Source organism: Sceloporus occidentalis, unplaced genomic scaffold, assembly GCF_023333645.1.
Source record: "Sceloporus occidentalis isolate IW3139 unplaced genomic scaffold, rSceOcc1.0.p SCAF_81, whole genome shotgun sequence".
Lineage (NCBI taxonomy): Eukaryota > Metazoa > Chordata > Lepidosauria > Squamata > Phrynosomatidae > Sceloporus > Sceloporus occidentalis.
In genome coordinates, this window is record NW_028317061.1 from 3,360,848 (window position 1) to 3,382,389 (window position 21,542).

The 21,542-nt window shown below is 39.4% G+C and overlaps 1 protein-coding gene across 1 annotated transcript in view; it reads left to right on the forward strand.

Annotated features, from left to right (window-relative positions):
- Positions 1 to 616: 616 nt before the first annotated feature.
- The window catches only part of LOC149285315 (roundabout homolog 1-like), a 228,401-nt gene continuing 207,475 nt past the window's right edge, over positions 617 to 21,542 (forward strand). Inside the window, exons 1-2 of the mRNA XM_089495532.1 lie at positions 617 to 790; positions 8,292 to 8,433. Coding sequence (XP_089351658.1) covers positions 617 to 790; positions 8,292 to 8,433 — 316 coding nt within the window. The remainder of the gene's footprint in view (positions 791 to 8,291; positions 8,434 to 21,542) is intronic.

The following is a 21,542-nucleotide window of genomic DNA, read 5'->3' on the forward strand; positions in this document are numbered from 1 at the left end:
CGTGGGTTATATGTGTCTTTGAAAAGTAACATTGCTGGTAGTCTATGTATACCATGTGTTTGATTTCCCAACACACAATTTTAGAACTAAGTTAATACTAGACTTGTGCATTGAGATTTTTATGAATTTTAATTTTAATGAAATTTGCAAATTCATATTTTGTTGCTCTCATACTCTCACTCACTCTCCCGCTCACTCACTCTCTCTCAAACTCTCATTCACTCAGTGTCTCCCTACCTTCTGCACTGACTGCGCCTGTGTACTTGTCGTGTTTTCCACAGCTCCACTTCTTGCCTCTGCTTGTTTTTCTGTCTTCTTTCTTCATCTGCTTCTTCCTGGTATCAGCTACAGTAACCAGGCCTCCCGGAGCCTTTTTGCAGAAGTGAAAGAGCAGAGCATCCCCACTCACCCTTCTCCTCCTTTGAAGGAACAGGGTAAAGGCTGTCCCTTGGTGCCCTTTAGTGGAAGTACTCCAAGAGTTTAGAATATTACAGGTTCTCATTGAAAGATAAGCTTTTCTGCACCTCTCTTTTTCGTGAGTACTTCCGCAAAAGGGCGAAGCCATGGCACAGGCACAACCTCTCCCCCATTTCTCCAATCAGGGGATAGGGTGTACATGGATACTCTTCGGAAGTACCGGAGTAAGAGAGAAGACAGAATGAATAAGAACAGGAAGAGGCAAGTGAAGAAGTGGAACTGCAGAAAACAAGATGGCGACACGGAAGCAAACGGCGGAGAAAGTAGTGAGGAACTGAGAGAGTGTGAATTAAAGTGCGTGAGGCATGAGAGAGTGAGTAAAAGCATGAGTGAGGGTGAGTGACAGCAAATCTTGTTTCAAAATGAAAAAATCCCTCTGAGCTTTGACTGAACCGAACGGGCAGGAAACAAAATTTGTTGTCCGAAAAAAAATTGACCAAAAATGAAACAAAAGATTTGTCCAAATCATTTATGGTCTATTTGAACAAGTCTAGTTAATACTGTTAATTCTTCACCGATCCATGATAAGTTATTTTTCCGTTCTATTCCACTTTAGCCTGTTTCTAAACAAACCACTAGCAAAGTTGATGAAATTCCAACATGTGTATGATAAGAGGCTAAATAAAAGAATATAAAAGGGTTAAAGTCAAACTAAATTACATACAGTAATACATCATATGATCTATAGCCAGTCTGTAATACTTCAAGCAAAGAGAACATAACCCAGAGGGACATGTATTTGTTTTTTGTTTGAGCTTGGGAGAGTTTTCCATATCTTGCTGTGTTGACATGTAACGTGTTATTAACCTTAGCAGTTGAGAGCAATCCTCTTATTTTCCGCTGTAGATATCCATCCATCTTACTACAAGTGTCCAAACTATCATATACAGGTTTTGACTACACCAATTTAAAGAATTCGTATAATCCTACATTACATATTCATGGGAATCCAGCTAGTAGGCAGTAGCTATTTTAGAATTAAGATAGATAAGTAGATAGGTGGAAAAGAATGTCCTGAAAGGAGCAATAATGTACAAGAATATTTATGGATTTATTTTATATTTGACTATTATATAAAGACAATATACATCTTTGATCTCTCTAAACAGTACATTTAAAAGCCAAGAGTGAATAAGTATCCTGGTGTATTATTTTATCTGTGTATAAACACTACCCCACTGATTTTTTCTTAAAAATACCACATTTATTGGATATTCCATTGTATCCCTTCTTTGTTATTACATTTACAGGTATTTTTAGACCTATAAGTATGTAAGCTGCAATTTAAATATCATTTATTATTTTTATTATTTATTATTATATTATTATATTGTTTGGAAAGCAGTCCTGTCAAACGCTTTCATACTATTTTTCATATTAGTGCAATTAAAAGATATGAACCAAATGTTCATGATAAGACACCTCCAAATATGCTTCTGGAACAAAATGTTTTCCCCAGGGCTCTCTGTACCTTCAATCTGAACCCGTGAGAAGAACTCAGATGGGTGAATTAAAACAAAAAAGAAAACATTACAGAACTACTTTTATATCCTTTTATATCCTCTTCATGGTGCAGTGCCTCCTAAAATAACTGTATAAGGCTAAATATCAACTGGTCAGTTATATCTCTGTTCTGCATCAATTCTTCATTTTAAATGTAGTCCATCTAGGTGGATACAAGCATCAGGACTTCCCATGGCATCCCGTGGAGGTCTCCCTTTTTTTCCTCCTTAATAGAAAGTGGAAGGTGTTGTGTCAGGCAGGTTATCTACACACAACAATGGAATTACCCCCAGCAGGGGCAGGGGTCATATGGAACTTGCCCGCCTGGTGATCAAAACTGGCCCAGAGGCACAAATGTGAAGCCTTGGGAAAGTTTCTTGAGAATAATGTAAAAAAGCCCAATAATGTAATCTTACAGGTGGTCTAGGTTATTACTTTACTCTAAGCGTTTTTACTTTAATATTATCCCTACCAATCATACCCCCTAGTCATTTAAACAAACTGGTGTTGATAATTGATTTGCCCAATAGATCAATGGCAAATCAGGTAAAAAGAAATTGAATTAGAACCTTCAAATGCTAGATTTACAACCAAGATCACTTCCCTGATCATTTTCAATTGATTTTCCGCTGCTTTCTCAATGAATTATTTAACGGTAAGTCTTATTTTACGACACGTGAGTCTAATTATTGAGTTTTAAAAACATACTTTACAAATTATATCATAAATAACCAGAGAATATGCCATTTCAAATGTTTAGATGTAAAATTCCAAGTGAGGATAAATAATAATAAAAAAAATCAGAATATATAAAACTAATATCGTAACAGTTATCTTCAATTTCAGTTGATTTAATCTAAAAGTTATTTGCAAATAGGTGCCAATAAAAATAAATTGCTGTTTATGTATTTATTTTTTGAGGAAGAGGTGTGACAGAAAAAAACAAAGAAACGTATTTGGTTTTGCTGTTGTTTGGCAAAGTTTTTTAGTTAATAGAAATATTTTTGGAGGATGGAAAATATATTCAAACAAAAATAAAAAAGTAAAATTCAGCAAAAGTTTGAAACCAGTTAAATTAAGATAAAACAGAATCAATTTGGTTCATAGGTCTGTTTTCAGAACCTATATATTTCTTGTTTCTTGAAATGCAGTTTGCTGATATTGGTTCCAACACAATGGAAGTATGGTGTTATAAATATAAGGTAAAATAAAAAATCAGATTGGACACAATCCCCGTTGAGCATTCAGTAATAATTATTTGCCTTTTCCTTACTACTGTTAGATGCTTGTAGGAAACGCTACATATTTTAGGAATTCTTAAGCTTAAATGGAAATGTTCTCCATTAGGAACCATTAGGGCCTATTCAGTCTGCCCATTTTTCCAGTTGTGGAACCTACAAGTCTTTTTTTGGTCCATGATCTTATCTTATGTTCGGGATAGCCATATGCCTATCCAATGCATGTTTACATTGTATTAACATCTACCACTTCTACTGAAAGCCAGTTCCACTTATCTACCACTCACCAAACTTCCTTAAAAATAATAAATATACAATAGTAAAGGTATATGTAAGGGTTGCATTTGTCTTGTCTGAACTTCAGTTGCTATCAAGGTGATCTGGACACAATTTTACTGTTCAATTGAACCTCATTGGTGAATTACTTTGAACTGTATTGGTGGCCCAAAGGTTTGAGTTGATCTGCTTAGATAAGCGGTGATCTGCACTAAGCTTGCATATGTTGCTTGCTTATGTGTTCTGGGAAGTGAATCGTTGGCTAGTGCGTTCTTTTTGTCCCAAAATCTAGAAACAAGACAGGTCAATGAATCGGGCTCATTATATCTAGTTCACAAGACAGAAAGTGCTAAGAGATAAATGTAGAATATATAAACTACTCTTTAATCTGTTCTCACTTGGCTTCTACCTTTCTTCCATAGATCTAACTCATCAACAACCTGGCTTTATCATAGAACTTACAAAATTATGTAAAGGAACATCTTGAAAAAAAAGTGGATTTTCCTGAAACTTCTGTTATTGACTAAAAGTAAAAGTGCCCTTGTCTGTACTACTGGCTGATTTGTCATTATCATATGGAAAATTAGTTCAGACTCACGAACCAGAACCCATCCTTTGAGAACACATTCAATGATCTTTTGACAAGGATAAATGAGCTGCTGAGATTTCTAGCGCTACTTTGGCCGTACTGCTCTCGTGTGTCTCAAAACGAAGCAACAACTATGAGTATAGATTTAGCTCAGCAACTGCTGTGGGAATTTTATTTAGAGGAACGCCAACGATTCCATATTTCAGATAAAAACATACTAAGTTGATACGCTGTAATAGAACATCTCCATCAGAAGATCGGGTTCTACGAGTATGTAGAGACACAGTAGTTCCCAGAGCTTATTAACTTTCATTGGCTTCATCACAAAGCTTTGGTAGCCTCAATAATTATTTCTTATATATAGATAAAGTGATGAGACTTGCTTTGGCATGCTTTATTTATTGTCGTTTTTGGTCCCAGGAAAAAGCAAGAGTTGTGTTTCAATATATGAATTTGTTTGCATTTGATCAAGGAGTGTTTAAAGCTCATCTGTATACTTAAAGAAAATGAAAGTTACTGTTTCACATGGTTAAGGTAGAATGGTTGGGTATTGTGTTCACCAATAATCTATTTTGTCTTCATCCAAAACCTAGGATAATACTTATCAAATTATACATTTATGCCAAAATCAGCTTGTAAGCAGCCACTGTTACGTCATATATCTTGTAATAAACTAGGGTATTCAGGGCCGGCCCAAGACAAAATGCCGCCTGGGGCGAATTTTAAAATGCCACCCCCCCCTTATCTACCCTTCCTCTCCCTCCGTTCCTCCCTATTATCTACCCTTACCCCCCCCCCCTTGTACTTACCTTTTAGCAGTCCTGCGGCGAGTCTCTCTGTTCGGTCTCAGTGCCGGCTTGTAATGCTGAGCGCCGGAAATGAGGTAATCTTCCGGCACTCAGCATTACAAGCCGGCACCGAGACCGAACAGGGAGACTCGCCGCAGAGGAGAGAGGGTACTGACTGCTTGGTAAGATAAAACCACTCGGCGCCCCTTTCTCTCTCTTTCGCTTTAAAAAAAAAAAGGGCTTGTCTTCAAAAGTGCCGTCTGGAGCAGTTGCCCCACTCGGCTCCATTGTCGGGCCGGCCCTGAGGGTATTCTATACATGGTAGATAACTTAGTGTGTGAGAAGGAGGAGACACGTCAGAACAAGAGGTGATAATCAGACACTAGAGAGTTAGAGACTTAGATGTAATGTAAAGAAGTTTTACTTTACTGAGAGAGTGGTAGATAAGTGGAACTGCCTGCCAGCAGTGGTTAATACAGTAAAGGGATTAAAACATGCAGGAGATATGCATTAGGCTATTCCGAATATAAAACTAGACCAATGATTTAGGTTTGGGGATTTTAGGACAAAATGGCAGACTAGAGGGGCCAAATGGTTCTTCTGTGCCATTAGATTATGTTTTTGTAATACTCTTTTCTTAAATCCCCTTTTATGACTAAATGTCAGGGTTTTTTTTTATCTTTTATGGTTCTCTAAATTTCTAGATGGTATTTAAGAATACGCTTTATTTTCCCCAAAAGTCTTCTATTCTTTATATGCCGGGTAGTATTGTTATTTACATTTATGTGTTTCGACATGCTGCATCTTTTATACACATGACACAAACTCAAACTGCAACCCTCCAACCTGTCAATATCTGAAAGTAATCTTTATATAAAAGAATCCAGAAATGGGAAAATCTCTCAGACTGCCGATCGTAGGGATGGCCAATGTATCAAACCGCTGTCACATTTTGTTTGAGGTTTTTGGAAAGCAGAATTGTAATACAGAAGGCCAAAAAATATATCAGAACATGTTTGGATCTCACAGGCAACATGAAAACTGCAATCGCTATTCCAGTGTACTTTAAAGATTTATTTTTTACCCTCAGGCTATAAAAATGTAGGACTGGCTTCATAATTATTTTCATTATTTAATTAGAAAAAAATATTTGGCTTAAAAAATGTTTACTTGAAAATCTAAAAATCTAAAGATTTTAAGATTTTAAAACCACAATTTTGTCTTCATTACTATTTACCGGGCCGTAAAATAAGCGGCAGCATATCTCTTATGATGTCCGCAATATTACGTTACCCGACATCCACCGAAATAAAACGTTTGAAATGTTGTAAAAATGACTTCAAGAGTAATGTTTCAATGAGGTCTTGGGACAAAGCTTTATAAATGAGTGACATTATCTGGAACAGTAGGTTTACAGCATGAAAGGAACGTACGAATATCTCCAACGCAATTTGGATCAGTCGCTAACTGCTGGTTAAACCTCATCAACGGAAAGCAGTAGGCAGATGATAAATGCGCTCATCGCAGCTTCAGCCAGTAATAGAAGCGTTTCAATCATTTCATGGAAGGCTTTGTGTGCGCAAAATACATTTTGAGTGTTTGTACAATATTTCTGAAGAGAACCCATTTGGAAACAAATGATAACATTTAATCTTCGCTGGCTGCTCTGGGTTTTCCGACTCTCTTCCTGTGACCTCATGGAGGAATAATATTTAATGTCAAACTACTTTGATTGCACTTTCCAAAAAAGTTAAATATGGTCTGCAAGTTTTCATGCATTTTTAATACCATTTTGGCAAGTATTAAAATATGTATCTAGTATGAAGTTCTTCTTTGAAATAGGAGCAAAAAAATGGCAAATAAAACTCTGTTTTTTTATGTTTGAAGATGGGAATTGATCAGGCAGTATTAACTAAACAAGGGTTATTTTTTGCCTCTTGTGACATATTAAATGCCTTGTAATTTGTTCTGCCTCAAGTTTTGTGGAAAGAAGCTAGGCCGCAAAGTATCTGGGGGCACAAGGTACCACATCAGTTACATCATTCTGTTGGACCTCAGGAAACAGTGGTTGCCAACCCAGTCGCAAGGCACCCCAAAGGTCCATGTTTTAAGTAATATCGATATTGGAACAGAATGTGTTAATTACAAAATTTTGCCCTATTAGTGTGCTTTTGGAACTAGGTAGATAGTCACTGCTCTATAAATATTGAATCCTACACTTACGGGCCACGTGGAAGTCCCCTATGTGGGCCAAAAAGGCAACTCATTGAAGAGTGACTTATAGCCATACCAAAAAGCTTGTTGGGTTCGATCTAGATTCTTTAGTTGAAGCACAACTTTTCTGAAATGTGTGTCTCGGGGACACAATATCCGAAGCAGTCATTGGTGCTATAACTCTTGGAACGTTCAGCATTTCCCTTGTATATCTCATAAAAAATCCTCTTGACTACGTAAGACTAATATAGTAAGGAAAGTAACAAAAAATATAGCCTGATAGATAGTTTGATATGTTGAGGCCTAATTTTTACATCTTTTGCTCAAGTAGTCCAATATTAAATACCTCAAAAGTGATCTGGACATTTTAAAAAAATCCATGGGAGTTATAAAGTAAAAAGTGGGTTTACGGGCATGGAAGCTTTGTATGCATTATGATGGAGGAAACTCAGATGCAGGGACCACATTTTCCTGTAAAAGGTTAACCTGGCGTTGCGAAAAGTGCTATTTTCCCCCATTTGCAGGGATGGGAGAAATGTGTAGATCAATTCTGCTTAGAACCTATTTACAAAACAGAAAAGTCCTGTATTTTCATTGATTTAAACAGATAATATGTGATGTATTATTTTCTTTCTTTCTATATCTATTAGCCGATCGCCTTTAATATTTCACTTCTGTCATTAGCTAAGACAGTCTTCATTCCACGGATGTTTGGGGCCTGTTGCCCCCGTCTTTCTTTCATATTATCTAGAAAGATGCCTTTTTTTAATCTTTGCTCCTCCTCGTCTCAAGATCCTGCTTTTCTGCTGTTGTCCCAACAAAGGGTGAGTCCCGAGAGACTCCAATTGTAACGAGATGGAGTGATGATGGCCAGTGATCACAGTCAATAGCTTTGATTAACAATAAGGTAGAAAATTAGCAATGCCAGCATTCAACCATCCTGCCTTCCTCTCTCCATATGCTCATTAAAGCCTATACTGATTGCCTGACAGCATGTATTCCACACAGCCTACACGTTGAGAGCTTGTGGAAAAGGTGCCGTGGAGAGGTTGCAATTAAGACGGCGTCGTTATCAAATGCAAAAGACATTTTTGGGGGAAACTTTGGGACTTCTGAAACAAGATGGTCCACGCGGTGGTCTTCTGTCTGTTGTTTCTGTGTGTCTTCCTGCCATTCCTGGATTTGTTTGTGTGTGGAACTGTAAAGAACAAAGTAACAACTTCCACTATGACCCCATCCTCAACTGTGATGTTGTTTTCGACAGAGTCGGAGGATCCGGAGAGGGAAAGTGACGGTGGAACTCCTCTACCCACTTCTGATAATGGTGACAATTCAGTGGGCTACACAGGTAGAGTTACTTGCTTTTACATACTTTTTAATACTAAAATGAGCATTATTATGTTTTTATGTTTTATGCTAAATCTATGAACATGCATATATTTTTATATATATATACATCTTCATAAAAGGTCTCGGTTAGAGCCGTTGATGTTAATCGTGAATAAAGATTGGATTTTTTTTCCTGACTTGGAAGTCCTGTGAGTGTGTTTAATTTATTAGACTTTTTTATATTGGTTGAACAGCACTAGGGCTAATTGATTATCTTGAATTAATATAGGCTGAGTGAGGGACTATTGGAATATATATATATATATATATATATATATATATATACAAACATATCTATCTATCTCTCTCTCTCTCTCCCTTTCTCTCTCTCTCTCTCTCTCTCTCTCTCTCTCTATATATATATATTTATATATATATATATATATATATATTTATAAAAAACACATTCATATACTAGTCTGTAAGTAACTACAGATAGATAAGGGTGTGGATATATATATATATATATATATATATATATATATATATATATGTATGAGCTTTGGAGACATGTACATACATATGTATAAGTGTATTGAGGTAGAAAGCATTTGTACGAGTCAATAATATATTGACTTGTTGATTTCATCCTGTAAGGAAGTGAATCATTGGGGAAATTAGTTGTTCTGAAAAGTCTTCTCGTTGTTGGCTTACTGTTAAATTGCACATTTTCATTTTTTTCCATAATACAGAAAATCACTGATAAGAAGAACTAGATGATTATGTGTGTTTGCATGCATGTGTGTGTTGCTCTCTTTTGAGGTATGCATGTATGGGATTTGATTTTGTGTGGTTATTTTGGGGATTCTTTCTTTTAACAGAGTTGCTTCTGAATCAATGTATTTAATGTGTAAACAGGCTTTTTTCTACGTATATTTATACCATTTGTCACATCCCAGTAGCTAATCTTATTTTACCATTGTTTCTAGCACACGTCTGTTAATCTGTCACAAGCCCATCTTCTAGAAAAGCTTTGTGACCTCCTTCCTTGGCTGGAAACTCTGCTCTGCTGGAAGAAAGCCTTTGTTATTTTGCAATTTATAATGCTGGCTGTACAGTCCAGGTCACAAAGATCACGTTTGATTGACAATATTTAGATTGTTACCATTCAGCTATAGCTATTCGGTGACAATAGGACTCTAAGTTCTTTCAATGTTTTTGAAAAGCACATAGTTATTAACATTTAACCCACTCGCTCATGGATCGTTTGCAGTGTGTTTTCGATAGTGTTACAAATGACTAAGTTACAGTAGTTCATGGCAGAAAGGATGAGGGGAAGGACAATACACATAATGCTCCTGCAACACATTTTCAGCAGTGAATCCTTTCATGCCCTAGTAACCTAGAGTTTTTTTTTGTAACGTGTTTGTTCAAACTTGATTACCCTTTTTTATGTTTCCACATTCATTTGATATTTTTCTATAATACACTGTATATATATATATATTTATATATATATATCACATACATATGTTTTAGATGGTTTACAAGAGCAAAATCTTCCCTTATTTACTACAATACTGTTTGTAATTATAATTTATAATAATTTATATAATTATTTTAAACTGTAGGTCATTTAATGGCTTTATAGATGTAAGCAATCTCTCTCATGTAACCAGACAGTAATTTCATTGTATTTTGTAAACTTTGTTTTTAAATATTTGGTTTTCCCTGATTTTGAAGAGAAACAAACTTTTTTTCTCATTCTTCTAACTTTGATGCCAACTGCTGCTAAGTGTGATTTATAGCCCTGCATTGCTGATTGCAGTACCTGTGATCGGCCAGTAAGGTGGTAGAGTGGATCATCAAACCTCCAGCAGGGTCTGAACATACCCTCAGAGAACTCTTTAATGTTTTGCAATGTTTAAGCAGGTGTCACCAGAGGAATATGCCCAAATGAGAGTTGAGCATTCATATTGTATTGCACTGTATTTCCACGTCTGAGCCGCCTGGGTTCTTCTTGAGATTATAAAACGACCCCCCAAAATCTGAATATTAATTTGGAGGGGGGCCTGATTATAAAACAACCCTATAGGCAGGGGCGTACCTAGAGTATTTGGCACCTGGGGCGGATCCTGTATGTGGCACCCCCCCACACTTTAAAACTGCATAGCTTCTAGCGTTATATACCGGCGCAGACACTGAAGGTGGTACAGCATAACACTTACTGTTATCATTATATACTGAGGCAGACATTGACGGTGGTACAGCATAACACTTATCACTATATACTGAGGCAGAAATTGACGGTGGTACAGCATAACACCTATCACTATATACTGAGGCAGACATTGACGGTTGTACAGCATAACACCTACCACTATATACTGAGGCAGACAATGACGGTGGTACAACATAACACCTATCACTATATACTGAGGCACACATTGACGGTGGTACAGCGTAATCCCTATCACTATACATTGAGCCAGACACTGACAATAGTGCAGCATAACTCCTATCACTATATACTAAGCCAAACATTGATGTGGTGTAGGCCTACCACTTCATTAGTAGTAGGGATGCACCGAAACGAATTCTGGACTGAAACCGAAAATGCAGCATTTACCTGGCCGAAACCGAATATGACCCCCCCACACCAAAAAAAAAAATCTAACACTTTTATTTCAAGTAAGTAAGACACCAAAATAGGACAAAACAATTAAATAACAATATTAATATATATATATATATATATATATATATATATATATATATGATTGTTAACAGCAATCACATTTCTATCATGCCCAGGCATACCCAGATTCCAGGATGTACTCGCAGACTTGGCATGATAGGAGTATGATTGCCCTATCTACCCCTTCTCACTCCCTTTTGTCCTACCTACCCCTTCTCACTCCCTTCTCCCTATCTACCCCCTCCTAACTATCTACCCTCTCCCACTTTGAAGTTCACTTACCTTTCAGGAGTCCTGCGGTGGGGGTGCAAGGCCTCTGTCTCCCAGCTCTGCCACTGTATGGAACAGTATAGAGTGATGGGAGTTATGATGTACTAGAGCATAATTATATAATGAAAAATACATTGGAAATGGTACAGCATAACACCCATCACTCTCACACACTTACCAATCCGCACATATACCAATCCACACACATACCAATCCACACACACACCAATCCACATACACACACCAATCCAGACATATACCAATCCACACATACTAATCCACACACATACCAATCCACACACATAACAACCCACACACATACCAATCCACACATACACCAATCCACACATATACCAATCCAGACATATACCAATTCAGACATATACCAATCCATATATACCAATCCACACATATACCAATCCACACATATACCAATCCACACATATACTAATCCACACATACACCAATCCACACATATACCAATCCACACATATACCAATCCACACATACTAATCCACACATATACCAATCCACACATATACCAATCCACACATATACCAATCCACACATATACCAATCCACACATATACTAATCCACACATACACCAATCCACACATATACCAATCCACACATATACCAATCCACACATACTAATCCACACATATACCAATCCACACATATACCAATCCACACATATACCAATCCACACATATACCAATCCACACATATACCAATCCACACACATACCAATCCACACACACACCAATCCACACACACACCAATCCACATACACACACCAATCCAGACATATACCAATCCACACATACCAATCCACACATATACCAATCCACACATATACCAATCCACACATACACCAATCCACACATATACCAATCCACACATACTAATCCACACACACCAATCCACACATATACCAATCCACACATATACCAATCCACACATATACCAATCCACACATATACCAATCCACACATATACTAATCCACACATATACTAATACACACATACACCAATCCACACACACCAATCCACACATATACTAATCCACACATACCAATCCAAACATATACCAATCAACTCTCACTCACTGAATGCTTTCCTACCTTTCCTCTTTTCTCCTTAAAGCTTCTTTTCCTCCTCTTCTCTTCTTCAGTTCTTCTTCCGGGTCAGAGGGCACGGACGGCAGTAGGCGCGGCTTCAGTTTTGTGCGCCGGGATCTGACAACAAATCCCGGGGCACAGCAGCTGTTGCCGCGCGGATCGCAAGGGAGCGATATCGGAGGTCTTTAACAGACCTCTGGCTCCCTTGAGTGGTTTTCAGCCGGGTTCAAGGGTTGAACCCGGCTTAGAATCACTCAAGGGAGCCGGAGGTCTGCTAAAGACCTCCGATACCGCTCCCTTGCGAGCCTGCTCCTCCAGCGGCGGACATTACTGTCCGTCTCTGGAGGGGTGCCGGGTGCCGGCAAGTTGGCACCCCCCTGATGAGCGGTACCCGGTGCGGACCGCACCCCCCCACCCCCCCGCTAGGTATGCTACTGCCTATAGGAAATGAGTTTTACTAGTAAATATTAATTCCTGTAAACTATTTTTTTTTGTTTTTTTTCCTTTTATTCCCACTCTGGCATATAGGGGGTAAAAGGCATATCATGGAACAGAGTGGCATTTGGGGGACACTTAGACACCCGCACACTAATATACCCACTCTGACACTTACCTACCCACTCTGACACTTAGTCAGGGCCTGCAGCCGCAAACCGCCGGTTGTGGTCATTAAGTAGAAGCCCGGCCATGGTAATTCAGTAAGTGGCAAAGGGGGAGGTGCTTGTGGGGGTGGAGCCAGGGAGCGTTAAAGTTATGTTTTGCCTAGGGTGGCAAAAATCCTTGCACCAGCCATGCACTTACCTTCCCACTCAGACACTTACCTACCCAGACATTCCCATACCCACTCTGATACTTACATACTCAGACACTAATATACCCACTCAGACACACTTCCAAACCAAGACACGCACTCAAGCAACTAAGGCACTTCACTCATTGGGAATGCCTCAGCAGGCGCTTACTGCTCCCACGAGATTACGGAATGACGCTGTGTGACCCCGCTAGGCCCCGCCTCCTCCAGAAAATTAAAGAGGTAAGTCTACCGGATCCCCTTTGCGCCGCCTGTCACAGAGAGATCAATGATCTCCCCAACCGGCTCTGGTTCCCCAGCAGTCAGCGGGCTATCCCGGCAGTGGGAAGGTACGCGCGTATGCAACCTCCACTGCTGCCGGCACTTTCACCGGCGCTCGGTGAGTTCCGGCAGCAGCTGAGGTTACCAAACAGGAGGATCCAGGTCCCCTGCAGCGCTGCGGGGGATCTGGATCTTAGTCTCATAGTCAGACCTCTACTTGAGGTCTGATTATATGACGACCCCGATTATAAGACAAGGGGTATTTTTCAGAGCATTTGCTCTGAAAAAACCTTGTCTTATTGAGCAAATACGGTACTTGTATTGGTGATGCAATGTAATAATGATTTGCTCCTTGTTAGTGTATTTCCCACACTGATGTGAAAAATGGAATTCAGTATAAATTGTGTTGGTAGCACATGCTGTTTATTTGAAAGTTAATGACATCACAAAGCTGCCAGTCTAATTAGTAATGCGTTAAGACATACTTCTTCATCAATAAAAACAGCAGTTATACTTCTAGCCATCAATAAAGCTTCTGTCAATAACTAGCCAAAACAGCTTGCCACATATTCATTCTTTTATCCCATTGATACTGAGGCAATTGAAACACATCATGGCACAATCATTCAGAAATACAGCAAACTGTGTGATCATAATTACACTGGTTTACAAAAAGTACTAGTTTGCCATTGTGTCATAGCAGAATTTCATCTTTGTGGAGGTTCTGATACGGCTTTGACTGATCTGTCAGCTCTCCAACAATATTGTTTTTTATTGTGTTTTAAAAACTTACAAATATAGAGTAATTTTGTGTTTCACTGAGTTTCCTGAAAATAAAATGTATGTAAGCAGTATGATATTATAGATTGTAAGCTCCCAGGGCCCTCCTCACCTGTTGTCTCTGTAGGTCAAATTGTTATGTTACATACTACTTGTTATGTCCTGTCTACCCATTGTACAGTGCTACGGAATTTGATGGCGCTATATAAAACAATAAATAATAATAATCTGGTAAGGTTGATGCCTATATTGGCTTACCAAAGAACCTGAAGAAGTGATTGATGTACTCATGAAAGCTTGCAATCTAGCACTTCAGCCAATAAAGGTATCATCATTGCCAGATTTTTTCTATATGTGTTTAGGTCATGGGGGGGGTCCGGGGGGAGGCCAATGGCCACCACTGAGAAAGACAGTAGCATTATTATTCCACTAATTCCGAGGAGGAGCCGGTTGGGGCTTTACAAGTGAGTTGTGTCACTGTATCGCTGGACTATTAAGGAAGGTCGTCCCCGCAGAAGTTCTTCTGCCCAAACTACCGCTACTGAGAGGGGAATTCCCGGCAGCAGCAGTCCAGGACTTAGACGATCCCAACAGTGGACAACCTCCCACCAGCTGGAGATAGATTCTGAGCGGCAGCAGCCGCGGCAAGGCACAGCACGAGACAGGAACACAAAGCGGGTAGTCAGCAGAGCCAGGGTTCGGATACACGGAGCAGGATAGTCAGACAAGCCAGGGGTCTGATACACGGAGCGGATAGTCGGACGAGCCAGGGGTCTGATACACGGAGCGGATAGTCGGACGAGCCAGGGGTCTGATACATGGAGCGGATAGTCGGACAAGCCAGGGGTCTGATACACGGAGCAGGATAGTCAGACGAGCCAGGGGTCAAAACCAGAGATCTCAAGCAAAGGTACCGAATCGTGGAGCAAGGGAGAGTCAGGCAAGCCGAAGGTCATAAACAGGAAACAAGATGCACGAGCTAGATACACAAACTGAAGACCACAACAGGGTGCTTGGGAAAGGCACAGCCGGCTTTTAAAACTGGCGCCATTCCACAAGCCCCTCCCGGACCAGAACCAAAACCACGCCCCCCAGCCGTCCATCAATCCTCCTGCAACGTGCAGTGTGCCCGGGAGGCGGACCGACGACCGGAGGACGGGTAAGTACACAGCCGAATCCTCCCCGTGTCCCACTACCTCGGGCGGAGGGTCGTCCGCTGTCCGGGGAGATGTTTTCCCGGGACCCGCGGACAACCCTTTGCCCGCTACTAGTGCCGCGAGCGGAGGACCGCGGCCAGACCTCCTCCCGGCGGTGTCCGGAGCCGGGACGGAGACACTCCCAGCTGCGTCCGGAGCCGGGACAGTGACAAGTTGTATGTGACTGTGTGTGTGTCTGGGGTCAATGTGATAACACTGTGACTGGATATGATAGTGTGTGTTTAGGCATGGTCATTTGTGTGTTTGTTAGTGTTTATGTCTGTGTGTCTGGGTATGCTAGTGTGTATCTGCTCATGTGTGTGTCTGAGTATGTTAGTGTATGTGTATCTGGGTATGTTAGTGTGGTGACTGTGTGTGTATGGAGTATGTTAATGTGTCTGGATATGGTATTGTGTGCCTGATTATTTCTGTAAGTAGGTATGTAAGTATGTGTGACTGTGAGTTTGGCTGTATGTGTTAGTGTGTGTTAGTGCTGAGTGCCTGGTTGTGTTGGTGTAGGTGCGTTAGTGTGAGTGTCCAGGTACATGTGCTAGTGTGGGTGTCTGTGTGCATGGATATGTTAGTGTGTGTGTTTGTGTGCATGTGTGTTGGTGTGAGTGTCTAGATGTGTGCCTTAGTGTGAATCCCTGTGTGTGTATGTTAGTGTGTATATGTTAGCGTGTGGGTATGTTAATGTGTGTGTCTATGTGCATGTGTGTTAATGTTGAGTGATTGTGTTAGTGTCAGTGCCTGTGTGCATGTGAATTAATGTGTCTGGTTGTGTTTGTTTTGTGTGGTTGTGCTAGTGTGTGTTTGCCCATGGTGTAGGTCTATAATTTAGAACCACTCTATTAGACAAGCACAGGTTCTTGCCATAGTGCCTCATAGAAAACCACAGAATTACTCACTCTTAATCACGTGAACCAACCCTCTGACTGTGGTCTGTGGGGAAAGGGACTTCATTTACACCAGCAGGACTCAGTGTCACTTTGGAGTCTGAGTTAGGAATGTAATATCATATGACTGCCTACAATGGGGACTTCTAGATCTTAGACAAATATGTATATTGGAACAATGTGAAAAAACATTTATGAGTTGGAATATAATATTTCTGTAAATTAACTTATCCTATGGTCCTCCAACCCCTGATTTGCCATCCTAGGCCTAATTGACCTAGGTCAGAAATACAAGTTCGATCTTCCTCCCTGTTGCTTTGTCCATTTATCAGTGAAGGACACCTGCCAAGCGGAACTGCCTTATTGTTTTGGGCAACTTATATTGGAGCTGTCGGCTCAGGGCTAGCAGTCATGGCTTCCACTGACATGGAGGGTCCAGGTTGCCTTCAGTTAGCCTGGTCTCCCCTTGGACCATCAGTGAGAGCTCATTACCACAATAAAAAAAACGGTTTACATCCTAAGGGTCATCTTTTTGTGACCATAACAGTACATCCATAAGGTCAAGAAGGGGTTTTAATGGGCATAGGACAACACACTCAGATGAATGTCTTCAGAACCAAGCAACAGCGTTTTATTTAATGAATGTCAAACAATGTAAAGCTGTCCTTTCGTTGTGACTTCTGGTTTTACTGGCACCTTTAATACACCATATTGATTGGTAGCAATATACCCCTTAGCATATGTTACAGCAACCTTCTCACCCCACTGCCTTCTATGTTTATTTTATTAATAAAATAACTTGCAGTTAGAAAGGAAGCCATAGAAAATAAAACACATTGAAAACAGTATATGGCAGTGTTTCTTTTTAAAGGTGTATTAAAATATGCAGTTGGAAATGTTAGTAGAACATAGAAAGCTCAAACAGAACAACAATGGAAGCAATTTGTTTGAGTCAATTAAAGTGTTTGATCTTTTTCCAAATGGTGTCCCTCTTGTGGTGGTCTTCTGAAACTACATGCATTGTGATATAATACTTTATTGTTTATATCCACCTTTAAACATAAATCCTAATAATAAAGGATCATTTCCAAATCAGTGTAATGTCAGATTTCCCAGATGTTTTGACTTCTATACACTTATAAAAATCATAATTGGACATAAGTCCTATTTACATTTCATCTCACTACTCTTTTCTGTAAATCACAATAATAATTACAGGAGACTTTGCAGGTGAGCTGAGTAAATGCGTTTAAATGTATAGTGCCAGAGTCAGTATGTCTACTGTATTGTAGTGCCAGGTTCAGTGTGTATAGTATCTATTTTTATATAATGTTAGTCACTGCGTGTGGATAAGTTTGTTGTTAGGTAGTGTGTACGTGTGTATAAGAGTGTGGTGTTGTGTTTGTTATAGTTTGGCATTAACATGAGTGTATATGTCAGCGTAGTGTGTGTATTAGTGTATGGTGTACATGAGCATAGAAAGTGTGTAGATGAGCCTAGAATGTTAGCACGTGTGTGTGTGTTACCATAAGGTGTTTGCGTTAGCATGTTGTCTGTTACTGTATGATGTTTTTGTATGTATGTATAAGACTAATGGTTTAAATTACAAGCTTAAGTCCTTATGGTGTAAAATACCCCTTGTTGTAAAGGGTAACCCCTTGTCGTAAAGGGTAACTGCAGTACTATACAAAGTGGTATAGCATTGAAGAAAGATATGTTTTATGTCATATTGCCCCGCTAATTGTCCTTTAGCAGCACACAAGGGGGTAATATATGAAAATAAAAACATGATTGGGCAGGAAAAAAAGCTTAACGTCCGAGTCTTTACATCAAGAAAAATGGGCAGACCAAGTTGGGCTGAAGATTTCTTATCTGCCATCAAACTCCCTGTCTCTATGTTTCTAATTTGCATTAAAAGTAGAACATACACACAAAGTAAAAAATATGTTTTATATGCCTATGCACTTCTACACGTAAGATTTACAAGCACATTTTGGATGATTTTAAAGTGTTTGAACGGTACAGCCGCAATATACAATTTGCGTTGCTAATAACTGTCTTCAGTTTTTCCATTTGCTGGATAGGGTGACTGATGCGGATTCAGCTCTCTTTGGTTCCATTACTGGCCCACAATGAAGGTAATGGGTATTAGTGTTGGTTTGCAAACAGTCCAAATACATCAATACATCAATGACATTTCAAAGTAAAAGTAAAAGAAGAAAAAAAAAAGCACTTCCATAACTCATCTTGTGATGTGAGAGCCGAGATTTACTCCAATGCTCGCTGTGAAGGAATAATGGAAATCTATGCTCTTTTCACATATGTATGACATTATGGTTAGGAAGGAAGTACTTCAGACACATGTGCTTTGGCTTGAAACTTTATTTTTATGAATTTGGCAGGAAGAAAAATTGAACTCGCTGCCCACTTTTGAATTTAAAACCCAATATTTTTTACTTTGAAGACAGCCCAAATACTTTGTAACATCATATCTTATCATAAAAACCCATGAGCATGAAACAAAGTGATCACTTTTAAATTGTCTACTGTGTTCAAGGGGCTGTTATCTCAGTGGGGGGCAATAGTGTTGTTCAAGACAAGAAATGCAATATGGGGGTAATTAAATATGTTCCTTCCCACATGAAATAAGAAGCACAGATTCTGATTTTCTTAAACACTGTTGCATGTTAAGACATACGAAACTGTTGCAAGGGTGGCTTTTTTTGTACACAGCTCAGATGACAATGAAATAGGTAAAATATTTAAAGGGACAGTATCCTGCCCCCGACAGAACCAATAAATAAGAATCCATACTGAAGTATTCTGATTCTGTGAGTGTTTTGGTTTGTAAATGGGACGACATAAACATTTAAAGAGACTAAGTAGCTATCATATGCATTAAAGTACATGGGATGGTTGGGACATCCCTGACAGCCCCACTAAAGAGGAATGCATATTCAAATACATTGTGAGTGATTTAATATGCATTCTTCAAAAAAAAAGGGAAAAAAAAGAAAAGGTAAAGCACTTACCTGAGATAGAAACTGAAGCTCCACAGCTGCCACTCTCCTTTGGAGTCCCATAAAGCAGCCAGTCAGTGGCAGGAAAACCCTCTCATTAAAATCAATGGGACCTCAGCCCGGAGCATTTGTTGCCCCAGCACTGGAGCAAGTCCATCACTTGGCTGGATATGAGTTCATCCAAACATATCCCCTGCACACAAAATCCACATAACCCCCCCCCCATACCACCATGAACATTTAAAGGGACCATGCAGCTATCATTTGCATTATTATTTTATGTCTACCGCAGCAATGCTTATATATACCTGGGCCAGCAAAGACATGCAATGTAGCCATATTTAATGAACAATGAAGAACATATGATGATGATTATAGGAGTAGGGTGACCACATCGGTCATGTTTTCCAGGACACATATGATTTTTATATATTTCTGACAAGCACAGATAAAGTGCTGCCCTGAAGTATGGGAGATGTGTAACTGATTCATTGGTTCCCTTCCATAAGTCTATACATCCCCCATACTGCAGGGCAGCACTTTATCTGTGCTGGTCATCAATATGAAAAACGTATACGGGTTCTGGAAAACATGGCCGATGTGGTCACCCTAGATAGGAGTTGTAGTCCATCAACAGCTGTAAGGCATTAGCTTCAGCTGGGATAATTATTTAAATATGGGGGATTAAATAGCTACTACTATTCACCGATAATAAGCAAAATACTAGTTCAATAATAGAACGTTTTGGAAAGGAATGTAAGCTTCGGTTGTCAGAGGTCAGATTGATTTTTGTCAGTTTTATTATGATTTTTTTTATCATTTCAAACTGTACACACCAAAAAACATCAAAGACGTAATGAACATGAACAATTTAATAGGAATGTACCTGGACACAATCAGGAGGAAATAAGAAAGTAGATATATTAAACGATATGAGACAGCAATACGGATTTAGCAACAAGGTTACAGGACAAACATTAGTAGGTCTATTCACTAAAGCGCTCCTTGTCCCCTGAAGGTACTTGATTTCATTTTAACCCCTTCCATACCACTGGGCACAAAATGGCAGCCATGGGGGAGGGGGCATGGGATAGGTCCCATAGGTTAATTGGGAGTAAAATTGCATTTAAAAATTACATTTAGTATAAATTAATGAAATTTGGCCATAGTGTTATAGTGGGTCAGTGCATAAACCCCAAGAGGAGCTCCCATGTATAATTATATTATATGCAGTGCACAATATTGTAGATCTGTGTTTCTGAGATTGTGCGAGCAGCAGAATTATTAAATATGTGTTTCTTTAAGTTAAGTGTTAACCCCTTCAATGCAAAGCCCGTACAGTCCTTACAGGCTCACATGCATTGTCATTAATGGGTTTAAGGACAACCTGTTGCTCTTAAGGAGTTAATTGTCACTGTTAAGCCTGCTAAAGTGACATACAATGCTTAGAAACATAGAATTTGATGGCAGATAAGAACCATTCGGCCCATCTAGTCTGCCCATTTTTCCATTGAGACTCAGACCTTAATTAGTTCTTGGTCTTGTCTTAGATTCAGGATAGATTCACGCCTATGCCATTAAATACCGTATTTGCTCGATTATAAGACGACCCTGATTATAAGACGACCCCCCAAAATCTGAATATTAACTTAGGAAAAAAAGAAAAAGCCTGAATATAAGACGACCCTAAAGGAAAAAAGTTTTACCAGTAAATGTTAATTCATGTAAACTATTTTTTTTAATAAAAGCTATGATTGAGAAAAATATTTTTTTTGTTTTTATTTCTTGTATTTTCCAACCTGTCCCCCAGTTACGCACATCTGCCCCCAGGCTTGCCACTCCAATATGGCACTGTGGCCCATGATATGCCTTTTAACCCTCTATATGCCACTGTGCCCCATGGTATGCCTTTTGACCCCCTATGTGCCACTCTGCCTCCAGAAATGCCTTATACCCCTATATGCCACTCTGCCTCCAGAAATGCCTTATACCCCTATATCCCATTCTGGCATTTAGGGGGTTAAAATGCATATTATGGGGCAGAGTGGCATATAGGGAGGTATAAGGCATTTCA